We start from the raw sequence: 23,284 nt of genomic DNA on the forward strand, positions 1-23,284 counted from the left end.
TTCTGTTCTTAAAATCATCTGCTAAACCAAATTTTTACAAACCAAATTATATTTTAAATGCACTAAGGTGTTTTCTATTTAAATGAGTCCTATGGTGAATCTATTTGTACAAAATTATTTTCCCTGCATTCTACTGACATCCTGACTATTCTTCAAATTCAATTCACAGCTACCTTCTCCATGAAGCTTTCTCTAACATTCTCGCTCCTCTGATCCTTGAGTGTTTTGTTGCTCACTGATGGCCTACTGTATTGTAGTTATTTGGGTGCGCTCACTGTTTCCCCTACTAAGCTCCCTAAGAACAAGGATAATGACTTACTTTTTATGTCTCCCACAGCAGCTAGAACAAGGCCTAGCTAATGGTAACCACTCAGTAAATGTCTGTTCAATGAATGATGCCATGAACTGGAAACATATTTTGTTATAAAACTTGGCTCTTTTATTTCCCTGAGGTCCCTTTGCTCTCTTCCTCTAGAAACTGCTTCCAACCTTTTTGGGTCTTTTAGATATCACAGAGACCCTCAGGGGGAGAAAAGGGTTACAGCCTGGCATTTCTGGTTTCAATGCCATGACAGAGAATCAATATCCAAAAGACAAGGAGGAAAGAAGAAAAGGTAATGAGCCTGCAGTTTTTGTTACTGGGATTGGGGAAGAGTCATGCCAGTCTGTCCAAAGGAAATACTTAAGAATTGTTTTAATTGCACAGCTTTTATTCTTTATTTTATAAAGAAACATGAAATGTTGGGAACTAGAACATGATTCCTGTTAAAATTATAAATTTTGGAAACTATATCTTCAGTTGTCACTGAAACTGAGCATACTTCTGCCAAATTTTCTCTTACAAGACATTCGGTCCATCACATCCATGGATAAAAACAGATCAAGGATCTTGACCACTGAGTATGCTGTAATCTGTATGATTAATCAGATTTTACCAAAGCCTCCTGTGGGAAATCACAGGCGCTGAGCAGACTCGTGCACACATGCGCATACACTCACAAACTCACATACACACAAACACACTTTACCATCTTAATTCATTTTTAAAAGAAAGTATTTTACACATAATATACATAGGAAAACTATACAAACTGAACAATAAGTTTAATGGTGGTTCCTTATTGCCACTGAAAAGGAGAGTAAAATTACAATCTCATCACCAATGGCAAAAAGTCAGGCCATTTCCAATGCATTACTGACTCTGCCAAAACTGCCATCTCAAGTCCCCAGATCCAGGTTTTGAGAGAACCCTTTCGGTGTCCTCAGCAATAGATCTGGGGCAATAAGATTAAATGGTGTGACTGGCCTGCTGTTGCCTGCTATAGGGGAATCCTCTTCCACTTCCAAAGAAAAGCTGGTCCTGGAGACAGCATACCCGCTTGATTCAGTAGATATAATAACACAGCAGAATATTATGGATTAAATCTCTTAATAGTGCAAACACAGGAAAAATATTCTAACCTCTTGACTTCATGGGGAAATGAAGTCAAACCTTCCTTCTTCAGTCAGTAGCAAGTCCTAAGAACTCCAACTAACTGAAAACAGGTTCAGTCTACCTTCCCAAATCAAATTTGCAAGGTACAAATAGAAAGTAGAGTCAATTCTCTGATATGACTTATGCCACCTATATGGGCGGGGGGGGGGGGTCGGAGGGGAATCAGAAAGCAAGAAAGCAAAGCTACAACCAAGAAGACACTGCCCTATTGAAACTACAAATGTTCCTCACAGAAGGCTTAGGGATACAGTACTTTACAAATGTCATTACACTGATAGGCCCGGGAGCAAGGTTTCATATGTGTATCTGAAAAATAAAAACCAGTTTATAAGTTAGAGCAAGATCAGTCCATCTTTGCTGGGGGGATGGACAATGTCCCAGTAACCAGATTCTTCCAAAATGGGCACTTTCTATTAGCAAAGTCCTCTACTTTTAACTTCTGAATGCAAGAAGAAAATTAGGAAAGTCTGCTAGAAATAAAAAACGTCACAGGAATTTGACTTTAGAAGGCAGGACTCCTCTCCCAAGCTTGAAGACATAAGCACTGTTGGGTTGTACAGCAGGACAGCGGGGCCAAATGGAAACTAGACAAGAATGGCATTTCAGGGCTCACAGAAAGCAGACTGGCTGCATAAAAGGAAACAAACAATATAAATAGTGAAATGAAAATCAAATTACGAAGTTTAGTGTTCATATCCAAAGCTTCCTCAGAAATATAAGAATCTACACATAGCTCATTATTTTTTTCCAATTAAGAAGTGTCTAATGTTTCATAAGAAAAGAGCTCAACAGAACAAGGACAGGGAGGAGAGCTGTGTACCAGAATTGAATCTGATGTTATTTTCTGCATCGAAAACACAACGATAATGGTTAGGAATAAGCAGGGTTGAGACATTAGTCACACAAGGAACATCAACTTTCAACCATATAGCCAATAAAAAGTGATTCAAAAAGTTTTCAAAATTATCTTATAAAAATATCTACATTAAAATTTTAGCCCCAAAAGCTACAGCTTCAATTCTATAAAAAGGCAATCTTTGAAAAGGATCTGGCTCAGAAATGTACAAACATTACACAACAAATATAGAAGAAAGACACCTCAAAAAGCAATGTAGGAAGGGGGGATATTGCAACTGGTCTGTCATGGACTTGTTAGGTGTTCACATTGCATAGCAGAAAAGGAGGTCACGTTGCTTGGCTTAACGTTGCAACTTTTTAGAAAAGGGAGATGCCAATGGTCACTACTGAGTCCAATGTCCACTTCTCAATCAGCATCTGCACCAGATCTGAATTCTTACTCAGGATCTGGTGGTTTTGTGTTCAGTTCCATTTCTTTGCTTGCAACAGGCTATACTCTCTGGCAGCACCACCCCATCCTAGACGGGTTTTAGCCTTCTCAGGCCTGTGTTATCTGCCTGAGATGCCTACTCTGCTGGTGCATCAAGGCTGAAATAAAATCCCCATTCCTGATCCACAGGTTTCCTACTTGGCTGATTCTCGCTTGGCTGCACTTAGAATCAGACCAGCCTTTGGGTGATGACATACCAGTGTTCTAGACCCCACAGAAACACACATGGAGATGAAATGCACATCATTTCACTGACCCCACAGATAAACAGGGGCAGTGTTCCCTGGTACAAGGGAATCTTAGGAAGCAGAATCAAAAGCAAAATCCAAAAAGCAGAAAACAGCAATGTTTGCTTTAGCAAGCGGGCCTATTTGTGGGTAGATGACCTAGAAATGGAATTCACCTTTTGTCTTAAACCAGGACCTGAACTCTATAATGTAACAAAGTCCTAATGCCATCCCCCATTTCTCATAACATGGACACCCCGTTCATCCATTTGGGGCAAAATGATGGAGAGGAGCACCTATCACAAAAATCCCCTTCCTTCAATTCATATCTCAGCAGGCTAGGCTAAGATGTCAAAGGTCTTACCCACTGGAGCACCCAATCAGAAACACATTTTGATCCCTCTTATTGTATGGCCACTTGTCTCCCAAATAGTACGGCCAGACATTTAGGCTTTGCAGTACAGTTAGCAGGAATTATGGGCAAAGCATGCATGCCCTAAGGAGGTGCTATTTTGCTCCCAAGAAACATCTGCCCATCATCAGGAGGTCTGATGCTGGCAAAGGGAAGGGAGCAATACATGAGCTCCTCTCTGAGGCTATTGGTATAAATAATAAGTGCTTAATATTGACTGACTGACCAGTGTGGTCCCAGGGTTTTTAAAGACCTATAGACAGTACTTTCAGCAGTGTCTGGGTTTTTTTTTTTAATAACCATGGCTATACCAGGTCTCTTGGGCCTATATTGATCATGCCCTGAAATGTCACTTGGCTCCAAAGATTCTGCAGGAAAAGAAGCCAAGTGCTGGCATCAGGTTGGCTTTATGTGTAGGTAAAGTAGGCAGGTGCCCCTTTTGGTGTGATATGAGGGATTCTGAAGACCACACAAAAGCACCTCCCCAACTGATGCCTACAATTCAACCATTAGTGATTTATTCCTTTGGGGTTAAGCATTACCCTTTCTTAAAGTGCCAGTGCCTCGGGAAGGGTCACACATGAAGACCCTAACACCTCTGACTCCTTTATTTACAAGGAAGTTCAGGCAGCAATAGGGAGCCTGAGTGAGGAGACAGAAGGAGGCACAGAAATGTGGAAAGGGGAAGCAAGAGTTAAGACCAACTTGGCCAATGTCACGATTTGCCAAGGACTAGTTGTGACTGGCCTATTAGCCCAAAGCTGCCCACCTTCCTCTGATCCCCAGGGGAGACATGTACCCTCTTTTGTCTCTGAAGCCGTGATGCACAAAGACTGGGTGCCTATCACCTTGGTTTCTTCCCATGTTCTTTCCAGAGAGTCGTTTTAAAAAGCTGCTTTTCTTGGTGGAAGAAACACATGTGCAATCCCCATTACCTAGAGCCCACAGTAATTTCCAAAGGCTGCCAGGGGACCCAGTCTGCCTCCTGGGAGATTTGGTGACAGACAAGCTGAGATTCTGGGAGCCCCCGTGGAAGGTCACTGGGCATGGGTAAGGGAAGCTGAGGTTCCCTGCAGTCTTGGCCTACAGCTATGGGTTATGTGTACGGAGGCACTGTAAATCTAGGTCTGGATTTGGTCCTGGCTGGAGTCACATCCCACAGCTTGGAGATTGTGAAGGGCATCAGGACCCCACAGCAGGCTTCTTATGGCACCAAGCTGGCACCTAGAGATGAAACACACTGTCATGGTTTTAGGCAGTCTTGAAAATTGGCTCTGTAGCTGAGGTCACACCATTTTCTAGAATCTTTTCATGGGCATCAGGAAACCCCCAAGAAGGCAAGAGGACAATTCATATGGTCGGGGGGGGGGTGTTTTTTCTTTTTCCCCTATTTAAAATAAGTAACAAAAAACCAAGACATTGAGGCAGCATTGCTTTAGGGGTTTCTTAGGCAGGGAAAACCCCCTCCTAGGGTGCCTTCAGTGCTCTGTTGAGGTGTGGTTGTGAACACAATCATACTGATTAGCAAAGAAAGGGCACAATCCAGCTCCAAATCCGCCACAGTTCTTCTACAGAATAAATTTACAGTAGGCAAGTAATGTACATATACACAGTCACTGGAATCCTGCCTGGCCCTCAGTTCCTTCTGACAGAGCCTCCCATTTCCCCAGTTTTCCTCAGGAGACAACTGATTGCCTGATTCTGTCTCTACAAGACAATCTCTTTGGAGTCCAATGGAGTGGGACCAGAGCAGGCATTTTCCATTCCTTGAGTTTAAGCATACTTGAAACATCAGTAGTAAAGAAATCCAGCAGACTTTCTATCCACCTACCTTGTTAAAGCATGGTGTTTTACACAGAAGAATGACAGTTTCTCCAGTGCCATTGTGGAAATATGAAAAACACAGTAGGCCCCTCTGTGGAGGTCACTGGTGGGGCAGGGGCAGGGGGACAGTTAATTGCACAAAGTGGAAAAAATGCACACCGGGTGAGGTGGAGGATGGGTCTCATGGGGGAGGTGGGGCAGAGGGGAGAGGGTGTTCTCACACTGTGTCACTCCTCAGAGCCAAGCCAGGCAGAGGCTAGGCTCTTACCACGACTTCTTGTCCCGTGGAATATGACGTCATGACAAGCTGGAACAAATCAGTTCTTGTCCACAGTGTTCTGAAACCCAAGCAGCATTCCCTCCCATCTTCCACCTCTTGGCAGGGAGAATTTTTGTCATAATGGCTTATGAATCACAGCAACACCTATCATGGAAGTAAAAAAAAAAATACATAACCTTAACATTTCCTGTGTTAACTCATACAGACCCTATGAGTTATCATCCACTCCAGTGAACATGTGCCTCAAGCACAGACCAAAGGGATATTTCTTTTTCACAACCTGTGACAGTATAGGAAACTTATGGTGAGGAACCTCCTTTAACATTGCAGCTGGTCAGTGAGTGACTCTGCAACTTATAATATGATAGAATTGTAAGGGGCACTGAATGGCTGCGACACTCAGGGTCATATAATCAGTTTGTGTCAGAAGCAGGACATGAATCCAGGTCTTTTCCACCTCTTAGGATGGTCCTTTATCCCATGTACATAAGCCACACCAAATGCCAAACAGTGAAAAATAATCTGTTTTTTTTTGTTTGGTTGGTTGGTTTTTTTTGTTTAAAGGCAATCAAGGTTAAGTGATTTGCCCAGGGTCACAGAGTTAGTAAGTGTCTGAAGTCACATTTGAACTCAGGTCTTCCTATCTCCAGGGCCAGTGTTCTATCCACCGTGCTCCCAGTGGAAAACATCTTTGGATGAATGGACTCTGAATGCTTTCATCCCTTGAAACTGTAAGCTACCTCTTCTGTCTTTTCTATTCTTAACTAAAAGGCATGGCTCTTTGAGATAGAAGGATTGAGAAATTATCTGGAAACGAAAGTGATACAAAAACAGAAGAGAATTTTAGAATTTAAATGTGTCTCGGAAACAATAAATGCTATGCAAGTGTAAACTACTTCATCTTCTTTTACAAAGATCTCCCAAAGTGCTCAGCATTTAGCCAGGCTCAGAGACAGCAGGGCTCCATTCGCCTTGCTCAGGAAGCCGCAAAGGTACAGGAGAGAGAAGCACCGCTGACCTGCGTAACTCCTCCCCGTGCTCATGTTTGTTGGCAGTAGCGTCCACTTGTCGCTGACAGGGTTGTAGTATTCCACCGATGCCAGATTGCAGGAACCATCGTCACCTCCCACCACGTACAAGAGCCCATTCACCGCACATACACCTGCGAGTCAAACACAAGCCCCCGGGGAGGCGTTAGCAGCTCACACGTGCTTACATACGCACTGTTTGAAGTTTTGTAAAGTGTTTTCCATCTCATGTGATATTCATAACAACTCTTTGAGGCAAATGTTATTATTGCTGCCAGTTTACAGATGAGGAAACTGAGGCCCAGAGAATGCACAGAGCTGGGATCAGAACCTAGATCTTTCCAACTCCAAGTCCAGCACTTTATCTGTTACACAATGCTGTTCCTCAAATGCCCAGGGATGGAGGAGTGGAAAAGGAGGGGAGATTCTGTAGACACAGAGATTTTTTTTTTTATGGTGATTTCTAGGAAGCCACTAATGGGCCCCATTGTGGGTACATGGTTGAGGCCACAGAGAGATTTTAGCTTCTAGAAAAATCCCAAGCAATTTAAAAAGATAATTAATACTCTGTTGAGTCTTGAGAAGGACTACAAGACTGGCATACTGTGCTAGAAGCTTTATTTATACAAGGTTAAAGAGACTATGGGTATTCTAAATTCCTTTCTTTATTGCCTATAGGAAGAATATATATGTGACCATAGAGACAAAAAAAAAATCTTCAGGCAGTATCTAGAGCAGATTCAGCTATTATGACCATACAGCAAGCTGAGGAAGTCATTGGCTTGGTGGAATAACAACTTGGATTTAAATGCTAGTCTCTTGACAGGTTTCCTCAATTTCTTCTATGAGTTAAAAGAATGCCAGCTAGCATCAGCAGTAAGCTAGAACAGTTCATTATTAAAGTGTGTTCTGTCTATTATTACACAAACAAGCAATGGGTTTACAAGACAGTAAGAGAACACCAAAATCTTCTCTATTAGTTCAAATCTTCAAGTTCAAGTCTCAGACAGATTACATCTAAAGATGACAAAAATCAAACTAGGATTACAAAGCAGTGAAATCATGGTAACGAAAAAGTTACCAAAAGACTAGAGATGAGTAAATCTGGTGTTGTTATTAAAAATATGCCTCTAAAATGCACATACTAGTAAGCCTAACATTGATCACAGGAAAAATTTTAGAATAGGATCATGACATGGTTTGTAAGCACTAGGAAAAAAAAAAACTGATCACAAGGAACCAACATGGAGTCACTAAGAACAAATTCTATAAAAATGTATTAAGTGCTTTACTATATAGAAAATGCTATGTTAGTTGAAAAGATATGAGAGCACACCTCCAACCCACCTCTTCATGAAAGTGGGAGGTCTATAAGTCTTGAACACTGCACATGTTTTCAGACCTTTTCAATATACTGATTGGTTGTATTGATTTTTCCCCTCTTCCTTTTCCTTTTCCTTTTTATTCTTTAAAAAAAATACTAATTGTTCTATGGAATGACTCTCTAAGAGGGGAAGGGGGAGAGATCCTGGGTAAAATTATGATGGTATAAAAAACAGAAGATGTCAATAAAAACTTTTTTTTTAATGCTTTGTTAGCAAATGAAAATTAAAAAGATAAAATAAGACATAGTTACTACACTCAAAAAGTTCACAAGCTAGCATTCATGCAAAAGTAACCCAATTTTCTTTTTTGATAGAGTAATCAGACTGATGGATAAGGAATTCAATAAAACGTGTCCAAAAGCTCCCGTGATACATACCCTTATGAAGACATTCAGTTACAATAAGAGAGGTAAGTGGGCAAGCGTACCGAAAGAGTGTTAATTCATCGGTTAGTGTGAACGATACCAGAAGAGAACTGATGAATTACATGAAGTGGCAGTCCCCAGTGGCATATCCCAGGACTTTTGTACTGTTCTGTCCCATTCACTGGCTTAGACAACACAGGAGACAAACACAGCCACGCAGAGTTGGAAGATATGACTAATACATTTGGAGGGTGAATGGGATATAGTGACTTGAGACTATATGCCGATGCAGAGTATCATTCACAAACAGGATTCATCTTCATTCACAGGGCATTCCTCTTCTATCTGAACTTGGCATAAGATCTATCACATGACACCGAGTATTCAGGGTGAACAAACACTTAAGCCTTGATGGACAGTGACACTCAGTGGACTGCTGAACAAAGTTACCTCCTTGGGTGAAAGTGTTATGGAATCTTGCATGGTCTTAACAGAAGATCCTTTGATGTGAGTGCGAGGAATAGCACAAATGATATAATCAATAAGACTAGAAAAAGGGGTTGCCCAGAATGAGAAATACAAGGATCAGAGATAATAAATGGACAGCCTGAGGGCTATAATTTATTTTTTTGAGACTTTGTTTTGGTCTGGAAGCTTTGTCCATCAATGACAATTTGCAACTCATCTATCACTCACAGTCCTGGAGACCTGTCTGGAGCATTGAGAGGTTAAGTGACCTGCCCACAATCACACAAGGCTTAGATGTGTGCAGGTCTCCCATCCTGGTCTTTCTGACTCCGAATTTGGTTGCCCTCTAAAAAACAGTCTCTAATTAAACTGGCATCCGTGAAATATAAAAATAATCAGAGGAAAACTCCAGAACATCAAGCGAATCCTCCAAAGCAAGGTGGAGAACGTGAAAAAAGGATTCACAGGAAGTTGTGGACAAGTCACACAGGACGAGAGCAGTGGTGGACTGAGAGTTTGTGAAGGGCAACGTAGCACAGTGGACGGCCTACTGGACTGGGATCTGAGAAGACCTAGAATCAATTCCAGCCTCTGACATCGACTAGACAGGTTCCTCACCCCTAGATGAGAGCAAGAGGGGAAATCAGCAATTTGCCTAGAATACGCAAAAGGAAGTAATGTGACATGAACTTGGAAAAGTAGGTTGGAGCCAACCTGTAGAATCTGTGCCAGACCAAAAAACTTGCATTGAACCACAGAAGCAATGGAAAACCACTGACGGGTTTTAAACACAGGCAGACCTATGCCTTAGGAAGATTATTTTGGAAGTTGTGGAGAAGATGAATTGGAGATGAATTGGAAGCACAGAAACCAATTAGCAGGCTATTTGAATAGTTCAGGGGACAGGAGATAAAGCCTGGTCTAGGGCACTGACCATGTGACTGGAGAGAAGGGAGCGAGAGGTCCAGCTGCCATCTTATACCCCTGAAAGCAAGCCTTTCCACCTTCTTCTGCCTCTCATCAAGTAAAAAAATTATGAAGGTGTCAATCTACCTCCAAAAAAAGAACTGATGGAGTCCGAATGCAAATGGAAGCATACTTTTTTTTAAAACCTTCTTTATTATTCTTGGTTTTTTTGGTTCTGTGATTTCTTTTGCAACAAGGCTAATATGGAATGTTTTGCATGACTGTCCATATATGATCCATATCAAATTGGTTGCCTTCTCAAGGAGTGGGGAGGGGAGGGAGAGAATTTGGAATTTAAAATTAAAAAAAAAAAGAAGAATGTTAAAACTTCTTGCTTACATGTAATTGAGAAAAAATAAAAGGATTATGAGGCAACTACAAGAAGCTCTGTCTATCCTCCCTAAGGTAGCCCTCCCAGGATGGCCTGTACTGTCAAAACAGTCTACTACATCTTGGAAGCTTAGAGGATATTTATTTCCTAAATCTGGTGCTGTTCAGTGTATGACAAAATCACAGACATAGTCACTGGGAATGACGTGCTCACTTTAGTCACCTGGGAATGGGGAGGGAGATTCTCAAGAAATCTTAGAGCTAGAGTTTAAAGAAGTTTTCCCCAGCTACTTCTCTTACCCTCAACTCCTTCTTGACTGCACATTTGTGAAGCAGGCAATTATTTTAACAAACATAGTCTCAGCTCCAGACTTTGGTGTTCAGTATTTGTATTGTACTGTATTTGAAGTCAAAGAAACTGTGTTCAAATCCCTACTGTTTCTTAAGTAATTGTTCTCACAAGGATAATCTTGGTACCAGAACGTGGCCTTATAGAAGCTGGAATACCTGAATTCATATCCTAACTACCTGTGTTAACATTGAGCAAGTCATCTTCCTGCTCCATAAAATAAAAGGAGTAAATGATAGGATCCCAAAGGTCTCTTCTAGACTCAGTGATATCCATTAACCTGTTTTCCTCCCTCACAGGCAGCATTTCAATAATCCCACTAAACCACAGGTAGGAACGGGAAAGAGAACAACTATTACCTGCATTTCGCCGACACATGTTCATATCTGCAACTTGCTTCCAGGTATTTGTCCCAGGATCGTAAACCTCCACACTCTTCCTCACCAAGGGGCCGTCATGCCCACCTGTGGCATACAGCTGCCCACTGAGTACTCCAACCCCTGAAAGACAGCATGTGGTCAATTGATCCGAGGCCTGGTCAGTTTTTTCTGCTTCTGAAACAGGAAGTGTTATGTCATTTCTTGATCTCCATTTGCTCTAAGCAGAAGTAGCCAGGAAAGATCATTCAAAGTGTTGGACTGAAATTGAACTATTTCCGATTATTGGTATCTACTCAAATATCATTATGTACACTTCGGATGGTCTGAAAAAGATAAATCCAATGCAATTTCTTCAACTTCAAGGAGCCATGATTTTCTTGGTATGGGTTTATCACTGCATTGATAGGAAACAGTAACCTTCCTAAAGTTTGGCAGATAGTTTTTGGGAGCTGTTGCGGCTCCATCAAAAACCTGCTGATGAATCTCTCTGATATGAGCTAGACTAGTTTCTGATAACAGATAGAGAGAATATTGTGAGGCCCGTCCTCAAAGCCCTTCCAGAGAACAGAGCCACTGACACGGCCTTCGATAACCTGGCATTCCTCCCACAGCACAGGGACAAACTACATTGGTGTTTTAGCGGAGAAAAATTATATAATACACAGCAAAACGCCATAAGTAGAAAGAACAGCAGGAGACCTGGATCAGTTTAATTCAACTAGCATTCATTGATCATATAATATGTGTTAGTCTATGAGCAGGGCACAAAAGTGAAACAGTCCCTACCCTCAAATGGCATAAATTCTACTGAAATGTGGCCTCACCACTCATTAGCTATGAATCACTCCATGCATCTCTGTAAAATGGAGCATTGAACTTTCCCTGTGACTTATGACTCCTCAAGTCCTATGGTCACATACACTTTCATTCAATCCAAACTGCAGCTACACTGAATGGCCACGAGAGGGCGGATCTAGCATAAAAATACTAGTAGCTTCCATCATGGTTAGCGTACTTGGACTCCTTCCCAGGGTGATTGAGCAGCCTTCATCTTAAGAAGCAAATCCTATTGGAAGGAGCATGTAAGCGTCCAAAGTTCACTGCCTTCTGAGGCCACGATACAGGGAATTCACTACTAGTATCACCACCGTCGGTTTTGTTCTGTCATTACTGGTTCAGAGTCCAACTTGGTCCAAGTGAATCTTCAATTATTTGGCCCCTAGGAGGGATTTCCTACAGCTGCTGTGCTGGAGCGTGAGGGGTTCCCTATTTCCTGAACCAGCAGGAAAAGAAAGCGCCCCTGTGGGTGGGCCTTCTCTCAGTTTCTGGGAGTACTGGGTTCTCAATAACGGCAATGAATTGGAATTTGAGGCTCGTGCCCTGATAACACCATGGAGAAACTGCATTTCTGTGTAAAGGATACTACCACATTGAATTCAGAATCCTTCATAAGACAGCTGGATGGCTCAGCAGACAGAGTACTGGAGTGGAAGTCAGGAAGACCTGAGTTCAAACCCTTACTTACTTTCAGTGTGACGTCTGGCAGGTCACTCAACCTCTGTCTACTCAGTTCCCCCAAGTGCAAAAAAGGGATGATGATAGCACTTATCTCACGGGGTTGTCATGAGGCTCAAACGATAACAAGTGTAAAGTGCTTGGCAGACCTTTAAGGGCTATATGAATGCTAGCTGTGATTGGAAGAGACAACATATACACAAGTATGAAATGCAAAATGTACACAAAATAAATGGGGGGATAGAATTAGGTAGGGTACTAGAAGCTGGGAAAATTGAGAAAGGCTTCATATAGAAAATGGTATCGAAGGAATATTTTAGAGAGAACAAGTGATTTTCATTGGCAGAAATCAGGCCCATTCTAGCTATGGGGATGGGGCGGCACATAGTCTAAAGATGCAAGATACGGGAGGAAGAGTGAGAAGGCCTGGGGGCTATGGAATACAGGAAAGGAGTGATTATAACAAGGATGGAACAGCAGGTGAGAGCCAGGGGATAAAGGGGCTTTCAAGGCCAAACAGAAGCTTATATTTTATCCTTGAAGCAATAGAGAGCTATTAGAGTTTGCTTTAGGAAAATCTTTTTGGTAGTGATATAGAGGATAGAACGTGGGAGAGACTTCAAGAAGGTAGACTTATTACAAGAGTCCAGCTCAGCAGTGAGATGGGGAAACTGAGGTTCCAAGAGGTTAAGTGAATTGTACAAAATTATCCAAGTTAAGTGGCAGAACCAGGATTTGAAGCCATGTCCTTCAACAAGGGTCAAACCTGAATTTCTATGCTGAAAATCCCAAATGAGTTTGCTTACATACCAGGTCACACAGCTGACAATTTCTATAGCATTGTAAGGTCTATAAAGCACTTTCCTACAATACCCATTTGAAATTAGCAGTATGAATGTTGATGTTTAGCTTTTACTGTGGTCACTTGCATGGATTCTTTCCCTGGAGAACTTGATGAAAAGACTTACTCCAGGATCTGCCCCTTTGGAATCTAGAAGAGTCCAACAGAACTCCCCCAAGTGCCTTATTTACTAAGATACAAACAGAGGTAGTCGGAGAACCTGGCTCAGAACACAGAGGGCGGTCCAATCAGGCATTAGGTTACTTCACAGAGGCCAGGCTCCAAAGTACCTCTTGCAACAGACACAGACTCCTCTCTGTATCAAAGAACCCTCTCTACTCCACTAAGTTGCTACTACATAAGCAAATTCTTAAAGACTTTCTCCAACACCTCAGTCACAACAGAGGTTATTCAGATAACAAAATAAGTTGTTTGGGGTTTTCTTAATGGATTATTCCAAAGGCCTTTCCTTTTCATGGATGACAGAGTTATTTCCACAAAGGGTCTACCTTCAAATCTCAAGAGGAATGCTAACTCTCTAAAAACAACATACAGAGCACAAGACTTTTTAATGACTTCTACTGGATTCACACTGCGCACTTTTCCCCCCTTTTTTGGCTCAGATTTGTGATTTCATCAGTATGGGGAGTTTGCTCCCTCAAGGCAGGTTAGTAACTAGTCTGCAAATAACAAGTCTCAGAGGGTTGTCTGCAGGCCTTTAACCCAGGTCTCACTGACTCTAAGGAAAGCCGCTGAACCAAGCTGTCTGTCTGCCTCTATGAGTTTCACCAGTTTGGGGAGGCAGAGTCAAGATGGCGGAGTAGAAACAGGACCTCTGCATATGGCTCCGGCTCCCACCACCTCCAATTCATGTAAAAGGGGACTCTGAACAAACTTTGGAGCTGCAGAACCCACAAAATGACACAGAGAAGCTAACCTCCCGCTGAGGACGGGTTGGCAGAGAATCGACCAGCACAGTGCTCTGGGAGCTGAGCCCAGGCCCACATGAGCCAGAGGTTTTAGCCCCAGGGCGGGCCTGACCAGCCTCTGGATGGAGGGACTCCAGATCACCAGCAGCTGTGGCTAATTCCAGAATTATCAACACATAATTAATTGCAAAGGACAAAGTGAGAGGTCAGTGCAGTGTGGACTTTGGGACCCAGTAGTTGGGGGTGTGTCGGCTTTTGCCCCCAGGGCAAGAAGCCACTGAAGAACCGAGGCTCTGCAGCTGCCCCCATGTGGCAGCTTCAGCTCCTGGCCTGCAGACTGTAGGGGGACCAAGTGACCAGTCTTAAGAGTAATCGCTCTTGCTTTAACCTGCTTGGATCTGGATTGTGGTCTAGGGTGGAAGTTCTGGGGTGTGTGACCAGCTTGCCAGAGCATGTGGAGGCTCCAGAGAGGGCACCCATCTAATACCTCCAGCAGCTGAGAAAACCCAGTGTTTGAGACAAAGCTCCCCTGTCAGGTGGCAGAGTTCTACTGTGGCAAAAAGCCCAAAAGTCAAGTAATTGAGTGTCAACATGACCAGGCAAATGAAACAAACAGAGAACCCAACTTTAGACTCCTATTTTGGGGACAAAAAGGAGCAAAGCATGGAACAGGAGGAAGACAGTGAAGTCAGAACTCCTGCACCAAAAGCTTCAAAGGAAAATATGAGCTGGTTACAGGCCACAGAGGACCTTAAGAAGCAGATAAGAGAAGTGGAGGAAAAATTGGGAAGAGAAATGAGAATGATGCAAGAAAATCATGAAATGAGAGTCAACAGCCTGACTGAGGAAAATAACACCTTAAAAAACAGATTAACTCAAATGGCAAAAGAGGCTCAAAAAGGCAATGAGGAGAAGAATGCCTTAAAAAAGCCGAATTTGCCAGATGGAAAAAGAATCTCAAAAGTTCACTGAAGAGAATCATTCCTTCAGAATTAGACTGGAGCAAATGGAAGCTAATGACTTTATGGAAAATCAAGATGCGAGGGGCGGCTAGGTGGTGCAGTGAGTAGAGCACTGGCACTGGACTCAGAAGGACCTGAGTTCGGATCCGGCCTCAGACACTTAACACACATACCCAAACAAACTAGCTGTGTGACCTTGGGCAAGTTACTTAACCCTAATTGCCCTCAAAAAAGCAAAAAAAAAAAGAAAGAAAGAAATCAAGATGCTGTTAAACAGATCCAAACAAATGAAAGAATAGAAGGCAATGTGAAATATCTCATGGGAAAAATCACTGACCTGGAAAATATATCCAGGAAAGATAATTTAAAAATTATTGGACTACCTGAAAGCCATGATCAAAGAAAGAACCTTAGAAATCATCCTCCAAGAAATCCTCAAGGAAAATTGCCCTGATGTTTTAGAACCAGAGGGCAAAATAGAGGTTGAAAGAATCCACCGATCACCTCCTAAAAAAGATCCCAAAAAGAAAACTCCTAGGAGTTTCACCAGTTTGGAGTTGTTGTTTTTTTTTTAATCACTTGTTGAAGATTCTCAACCTGATCTGGAGACAGCAATGTACTGGATCTAACACATATACTATAAAGTCTACATCTTCACAAACAGAACAGGGTTACAATATTTCAGTATCTTGAAACACAGACTGTCTGTGTTTCACAGAAGCCAGAGTTTGCTCGTGATCAGACTTCTGGGAAGAATCTACGGAGCCCAAGATGCTAACCAGCACAGCCTTGTAGATCACCAAGAATTTCAGTAACAAAGTCTGATTTCTCCCCTGTGAGCGGGAGGGCAGGGCGTATCTTCTCCCACTCCCTTCCCACACACTGACCCTGGGGTCAGCAGCCAATGAAAACTGCCAGCTGAAGCCTTTTCCTATCATCCTCTGAAAGAAGGGCAGAAAAATAGGACAGTGTGGGCCAGTGTACCACACTCCCTGGAGATTCCTTGTCCTGTACTTCCCATGAGATGTAATGGAGGAGCAGCCCCATGAAAAGTGAGTGGCAGGCATACATATTTACCTCTCAATAGCCTGACCTTCAACTTGACCTATAACCAGGCTAAATACATGCCAGTGTTCACTTCCTTCCTCTATAAAATGTTAAATACAAAGGATCTGTAGTTTAATCCATATAAATATTTTATTTCATCCATTGGTACAGATTGCCACCCTTCCATGCCTTACTGTACAAGTTTCAGGAGTTGCTGTGGTCAAAATAAATTCAGCTAGTTGCCAACCATCTTGCAGTCAGAGTCCCTGAACTTAGTGAGAAGCACACGGCTCACAGGGACAGTCTTCAAAGCATCACTGTGGAGAAGGGAGATCAGAGAAACATCTACAAAATAGGGAGAGTAGGACCCACCATGTCACAGGCCTTTTGTGAGGACAAAATGCAGTAAGGAATATGAACATGCTTTCAACATTGTCAAGCGTGGTTTAAGTATAAGGTTGTTATTGTTAATCGTGCTATGAAAATTTGGTCGGGCTCTCAACCTCTTGGTGACTGAATTCAACTCTGTACTATCCTTCACTCTCAATTCCTTCATCCCCTTGTTCTACTGACACTCATGACTTGCCAAACCCTAACCCCAGATGACTCTCACCACCTGTCTCCTTCTCTCCACATGCTGCTGAATGGAGCCCATAGGGAGGGTGACCTTGTACAGTCTTGGTGTCTTGATGGCAATGCTGCCATCACCTTGGAAGGGGACGAGTTGGCAGAATGATCTGGCTGCCTTCAGGAGAAGTTTCTAATTCTCAATGACCTTGACACCCAACGGTGTCACCTAACAGATACCTGCACCACTGCGGCGCGTGCTCATGTCGGCCACGTATGTCCACTCATTGGTGGCAGGGTTGTATTGTTCCACAGTGCTGAGGCACTGGCGGGAAGCCCCATCATAACCTCCAACGGCATACAGCTTTCCTGGGGGGAAAAGAAAACAGAGGGCAATGGCACCACAGAAGCAATTCAATTCAATGAGCATTATTAAGCACTTTCCATGTATAAGGCATTGGGCTTCCACGAAGAATACAATAACAGAATGAAAAAAGAATCCTTGCCTTCAGGGAACTTACATTCTACCAGAAGTCATTAAAGATGGAAGTTGTGGCAGAAAAGATTTTCCTCGATGAAATCTCTGCCAAATATATCCCACTGACAACCAAGTCTTAATTTCCATTCTCCCATGCTATCCTTCCTTTAAACCATAGCTTAAGGTCCTCTTCCTCTAGGCAGTCCATCTGGGTTTTATGCAATAATTTTTTCCAACCTGTCAAAAAACCCTGCACAACACTCTTAGACTATTGTAGTTCACGGTCTCTGTCAATTCCAAGTGTGTCCATTTTGTCAGTTTTAACAGACTGTAAGATACCTGAGGGGAGGCATGGCTTCTCCCCCTTAGCATACCTTGACAAAACCCAAATAATGGGGATGGGGGCACATGCCCATTTCTGGGAGACAAGTCCACCATCTTGGCTCTTACTGGTTCAGTTAAATCAATGTACGTGGTCCAACAAAGACATTCACCTGAATTAATAAAGCTGAGAGCTAAGCAGGAGCAAATGGATTGACTGACCCAGATCTCAAGTCTTCAGCAACTAAAACATTCAAATTGTCTCATCTCTCATCTGTTGCTGGGACCATGGGAATTCCCAGATGGCAGTTCCAATAAATCTGTTAAAGTTATTTACTTCAGAGAATAAAAGTTAACTGCCTTGGAGTCTCATCTATGCTCTACCAAAAGAGAGTAAGTATTTACATAGCATCACTATGTGCCAGGTATGGTGGTCAGTGCTTTGCAAATATTATTTCATTTGACCCTTGCAACAAATCTAGAAGTTATTATCCCCATTTTACAGTTATTATCCCCATTTTATTATATAAATATTAATTTATTATATTTATATAATTTATATATAAATACTATTAATATTTAATTATGTAAATATTAGTAATATTTATTATCCCCATTTTACAGTTGAGGAAACTGAGGCAAAGAAAGGTTAAGTGACTTGCCCGGGTTCATACAGCTAGTAAGTTTCTTAGGTCTGCCTGACTCCAGGCCAAGGACTCTATCCATTGCACCACTAAGCTGGTCTCTACACCTCAAAAACTTCTTCAGAAAATGGATCATTTCCTTGGTGCTGATGCCCCCTCCACTAGTAAAGCTCTTGACCCCCCGTGTGCCTTAGCAGATGGTCTATGTGAGTTGCTATAGTTTTTAAAAAATCAGTCCTTCAATGTCTCTCATGTTCTGAGGCTTTCTGGAGATAAGGGAAATGGATACACCACTATCTCTAGGTGGCTCAAATCCAAGTAAGCTTCAAATTGACAGTGATTCAGTGACAAGGAGCACCAGATGAAGCGCCCAGGGCCTGCATTTAAACCCAGCTCTATTCCTTACCACCCAGGTGACTCTGGGCAAGTCAAGTGACTTACATCTTGCAAGGTGTCTTGTTTCTTATCTGCAGAATTGATGGGGCTGGACCAGATGACCTCTACCCTCCCTTCCAAAGGGAGCTCTACATCTATGATCCACATGAAGAGAGGGAAAAAATGAGTCTTCTCATTTAAAATGTGCCAGGTTTGAAAGACACTGTTTTCTTCCACATGCAGGAAGCACACACAGAGATCTCCTTCAAATGCAGTGTTTTAAATTACTAACATTAAAGCATCTCCTTGAACTTCATAAACTCCAGCCCGATATCAGCTGAAAACATCTCCATGCTGTGATGTCTAAGCTCGACTTGTGTCTGCTTAACCATAGCTGGCTATTTTTAACCCCTGCTCTATGGTTGGATATTCTTGGCTAAGTAGCAGCAGTGTAGGGGGAGGGTGGTAAATAGAAGCTGGTTACCAAAAGAACACTGGCATTGAGCAGAAAAGAGGACCAGAAATACCACATTGTTTGCTCCAGCGAGAGAATGAGTCTAAGGAATGACTGACCTCATTAGCAGAAACTATTCCTGGCACTGACCAATTTCATTGCCAGCTGTGCCAGTTCCATTTTTCTCAGGATTAAAAATTTCTAAAAATTTTCTAAGTCCAACAAACTGGCATAGATGATAAAAAAGGCAGAAACTATAAATGTTGGAGGAGCTGTGAGAAAACAGGCACATTAATACACTATTAATGGTGGTGTGAATTGTTTCAGCCATTCTGGAAAACATACAGCTTATAGGATATTAGATCCGGAGACAGAAGAAACCTCAGGGGCCATATTGTCTAACTTCTTCAGTTTCCATAAGTGACTTGTCTAAGGTCATCTATGTAGCAAATTGCTGAGATGGATCTATGCCAGAAAAATGATTAAATTGTTTGTTAGCTTTGACTCAGTGATCCTACTACTGAGCACATACTCCAAGGAGGTCAAAGGCAGAAAAGAGTCCCATAGACACCAAAATATTTATGACAGTGTTTTTTGTGGTATCAAAAAACTAGAAACAGAGTGGGTGCCCATCAATTGGGGAAAGGCTAAAGAAATGGTGGTATCTATACTGGTCAGAATAACTGTACAATGCAGAATAACTGCATTGTAAGAATCAATGTGAGGAATTCAGTTACCTAGGAAGAAAGCACACAAACAGCAATGTGAGCAGAAATGAGGTAACATTATAATCACCAAATTAATGTAAAGAAAGAGAACACTAAAAGATATCGGACTGAGGCTAATGCGACAGAGAGGAGGTAGAGCCCAGGTGAAGAGTGAGCCTCATTTTGCCATATGCGACCATTGTGTTGGTCTTGTTTCATAAGACCACAGAGCAGGACGAGCCGGACTCAGTGCCACTCGTAAGTGCAACTATCTCATTTCCAGATGGTAAAGAGAAGCCCAATTTATAAGTCATACTGCTTTCAACATTATCTTCCTCTAGGGGATGCCTCCTCCATGACTACAGAATAAAGTCTAAACTTTTCAGGGCGACATCCAAGGCAATCCTTAACACAATCCAATTAGCCTAAGTCCCCCCACTCTAAGATCCGGCCAAAGTAGTCATTGCTCCCCAAACACTCTTTCAAGTTTTTCTGCCTTTCCTTGGGTATATTACCTGCATATGGAATGACTTCTTCCTGTTCCCCACTCCCCTTGGGGAGAGAGAATGTGTTCTATCAACTGTATCTCCTACAGACTTAGCATAGTACTCTGCACAGAGTAGGAATTTAGTAAATATCTGTTAAATACTGCATGAATGAATGAATGAACTTCCTCCTAAAAATTCTATCCATCTAAGGCCCAGTTGAAATAATAATAATACTTCACATTATTAATGTCACTTTAAGGCTTGCAAAAACACTTTCCCAAAATAATTACATGAAGTAATTAAAGTATTATCTATTAATTATTTTATAGATAAGAAAACTAAGGCCCAGGAAGGTTCAGTGATTTATCCGAGGTAACAAAACTAAGAATTATTAGGGTATTATATGAACTTATATTTTTAAGTCCTATGCATTTTCTTTCTCTGTCTTTCTTTCTCTCTGATTCTAGTTGGCCAATTTGTAATGGAATTGTTATTCCCTGTTGATTGGTAGGATCTTCCCTTTCTGGAACAATTTTCTTTTTCCATTTCACCCTTGATCAACTTAACTTGGGGTTTACTAGCTAGATTTCTTTCTTCTTTCCTCTCTTTCAGTAATCAGAGTTAAGTGACTTGCCCAGGGTCGCACAGCTAGTAAGTAAGTGAGGGAGCATTTGAACTCTGGTTCTCCTAACTCCAGGGCTGGTGCCCTATCCACTGCACTACCTACCCCCCCAAAATCCTACGCATTTTCTACTTCTTCATCTATGGAAACTTCTCTAATCCTTCAAGGAGTTGCGTTCCCTTCCTCCTCTAACCTTGTACAGCATGTTCTGCTTCTCTTGAGGTACTCCACCTTGAGGAATACACTTTATTCACTCTCTACTCCAGCACCTGATTTTAATAACCTTAAGGACAGGGACTATCCTCCTATTCATCTGTCTAACACCCTTGCCCCTTCTACTCATTCACAGTCAAAAAGATCTGGAGGGTTATCCCTGAAAGGGGGTCATCATTCAGGATCTGGCTGAACAATTCAGCATGTACTAGAAGAGTCAGAAATATCTTGATTCAAATACTAATTCTGACCATGGCTAAATCACTCCGTTTTTCTGAGCCTCAGTTTCCTCACCTGTACAATAGGGATACACACAGCACAAACCTTACACAGCTGTTGAGAGTCTCCAATGAGAAGACAAACACATGAAGCACTCTGAAAGCCTTACGGAATTCCATAAATGCCAGCTATGGTTACTCTTTTTATTCCCTAATGGTGCAGCCCCATCCCATTAATTGACAGCTCTGACTGTTCAGAAGGAATGTCTACTCTTTATTGAGCTAACACCTGGCCTCTCTGTAACTTTGGTCCCAGTTCTGCCTTCTGGAGTCGCATCAACAAATTAACACCCATTATCATTTACCTTTGGGCACTAATGGCTTTAATGACACCAGGGTGTAATCGTTGAAATGAATAACTAAAGCAAAAATGGTGACCTAGTTCCTTAATTTATTAACTACTCTGGACATGAGGCAGTTGTGGATTTGGTCCAAAAGTGTTATACAGAAGCTTAAAGACCAAATAAATATATGACTAGAGTTGAGCTTAACAAGAGACATGCTGTGAAACTGTGCCTTGGAAACAATTATGACATAAATATGATGTATTAGCAATATCATTTCTATTAATAGATAGTATATCTACTTATATATGATTATAGTCATTTAAGAGAGAAAGCTTATTTCTTAACAAAAAAGGGCATAGCACCCTGGAATGACAGTCAAAGTAACGATGCAGGCCAATTTACCATATGACTTCATATTTACCATATGAAACAAGTCACATGGCCCCTCTGGAGTCAGCTTTAACCATCTGCAGCAGAAGAGAGAACATTCCTATCAGGAGGGACCCTAGCAGTGAACAGGATGACCATAAGTTTAGATCTGGAAAAAATATAAAGGATCATCTAGTCCAACCTTATAATCTGACATATGAAGAAAGTGAATACCGGAGAAGACACTTGATGAAGACCATACAAAGTGTAAATGGATTGAGGACATGAATGAGTCAAAACGTTAATATTAATAATAATATTATAAGTAATTATATTTAATATCATAATTAATTATATTTAATATAATAATATTAATATTTTTAATATTCAAAGTATTATTGTGTATGTATGAGAAATCTGGACCTGTGATAACACAGGTAAAAAGAAATCCAAGTGAGGGAACTCCCTCTGCCAGAACAGGCGAGCAGCTGTTCTGCATTGTTGGGGCTTGTCTAAGGCACCAAGAAGTTAAGAAACAAAAAGTCAATCAATCAATCAATAATTATTAAACATCAACTATGTACCAGCCACTGTGTTTAAAAGATGCATCATATGTGATATCATGGAACAAAATGGAAGTTTCAAGTGCACACTTGAACTCAGAGTCTTCCTGACTTGAAGCCTGGCTCTTTACCCACTACCATATTTTGCCTCTACTATTGTCTATTTAAAAAAAAAAAAAATATGAACAGAGTTAACCAAATGAAGATACCTGACCTATGAACTAAAACTCCAGTTGACTTTTATCTTCTTCCTTCCACCAGAAAACCATACTATGTTGAACTTACTCTATGTGCCTTGCCTTATCTCTCAAATCAAATCTTAAATCCATTCAGTCTAGGTAAGGGAAGTATTAATATAAACCTCAAAACCAGCCGCTTAGATGAAGGAAGAATAAAGGGACTATCCCCAAACCAAATCACCAGATCATGGATTAACTTGAAGTATCCACATGGTCAAAAGCAAAGAGATTTGCCCCCTGGAATCCATAGAATAGAGAGGAAAGGTCTAGGGCTAGAGGGGCCTCAGGATCCCTGAGCCAACGACAGAACCAGTCACTTCTCCCTCCCACCCCGCTGTCCTTACTTACCTTCCACAACACCTACGCCCACACTACTTCTCCTTGTGTTCATAGGAGCCACAAAGAACCACTCATTCGTTTTGTAGCTGTAGGCTTCCACTGATGCAAGACCTGGAAACAAGAAATCGGAAAGACTTCTCCAGCACCTCAATGTCATTGACTCTGATACATCAGCCTGCATAAGCAGTG

At 41.8% G+C, this 23,284-nt stretch overlaps 1 protein-coding gene across 3 annotated transcripts in view; it reads right to left on the reverse strand.

Annotated features, from left to right (window-relative positions):
• Nucleotides 1-689: 689 nt before the first annotated feature.
• KLHL3 (kelch like family member 3) overlaps nucleotides 690-23,284 on the reverse strand; it is a 324,549-nt gene continuing 301,954 nt past the window's right edge. For all 3 annotated transcript variants that reach the window (XM_069091901.1, XM_069091900.1, XM_069091899.1), the window contains 5 exons: nucleotides 23,105-23,206; nucleotides 16,959-17,087; nucleotides 10,837-10,977; nucleotides 6,605-6,748; nucleotides 690-5,730 (listed from right to left, as the gene is read on the reverse strand). In XM_069091901.1, the coding sequence (XP_068948002.1) occupies nucleotides 5,702-5,730; nucleotides 6,605-6,748; nucleotides 10,837-10,977; nucleotides 16,959-17,087; nucleotides 23,105-23,206 (545 nt within the window). In that variant the 3' untranslated portion in view covers nucleotides 690-5,701. The remainder of the gene's footprint in view (nucleotides 5,731-6,604; nucleotides 6,749-10,836; nucleotides 10,978-16,958; nucleotides 17,088-23,104; nucleotides 23,207-23,284) is intronic.

This window comes from Petaurus breviceps, unplaced genomic scaffold, assembly GCF_028583685.1.
Source record: "Petaurus breviceps papuanus isolate PSGF00001 unplaced genomic scaffold, PetGlider_PUasm1.0 189, whole genome shotgun sequence".
NCBI lineage: Eukaryota > Metazoa > Chordata > Mammalia > Diprotodontia > Petauridae > Petaurus > Petaurus breviceps.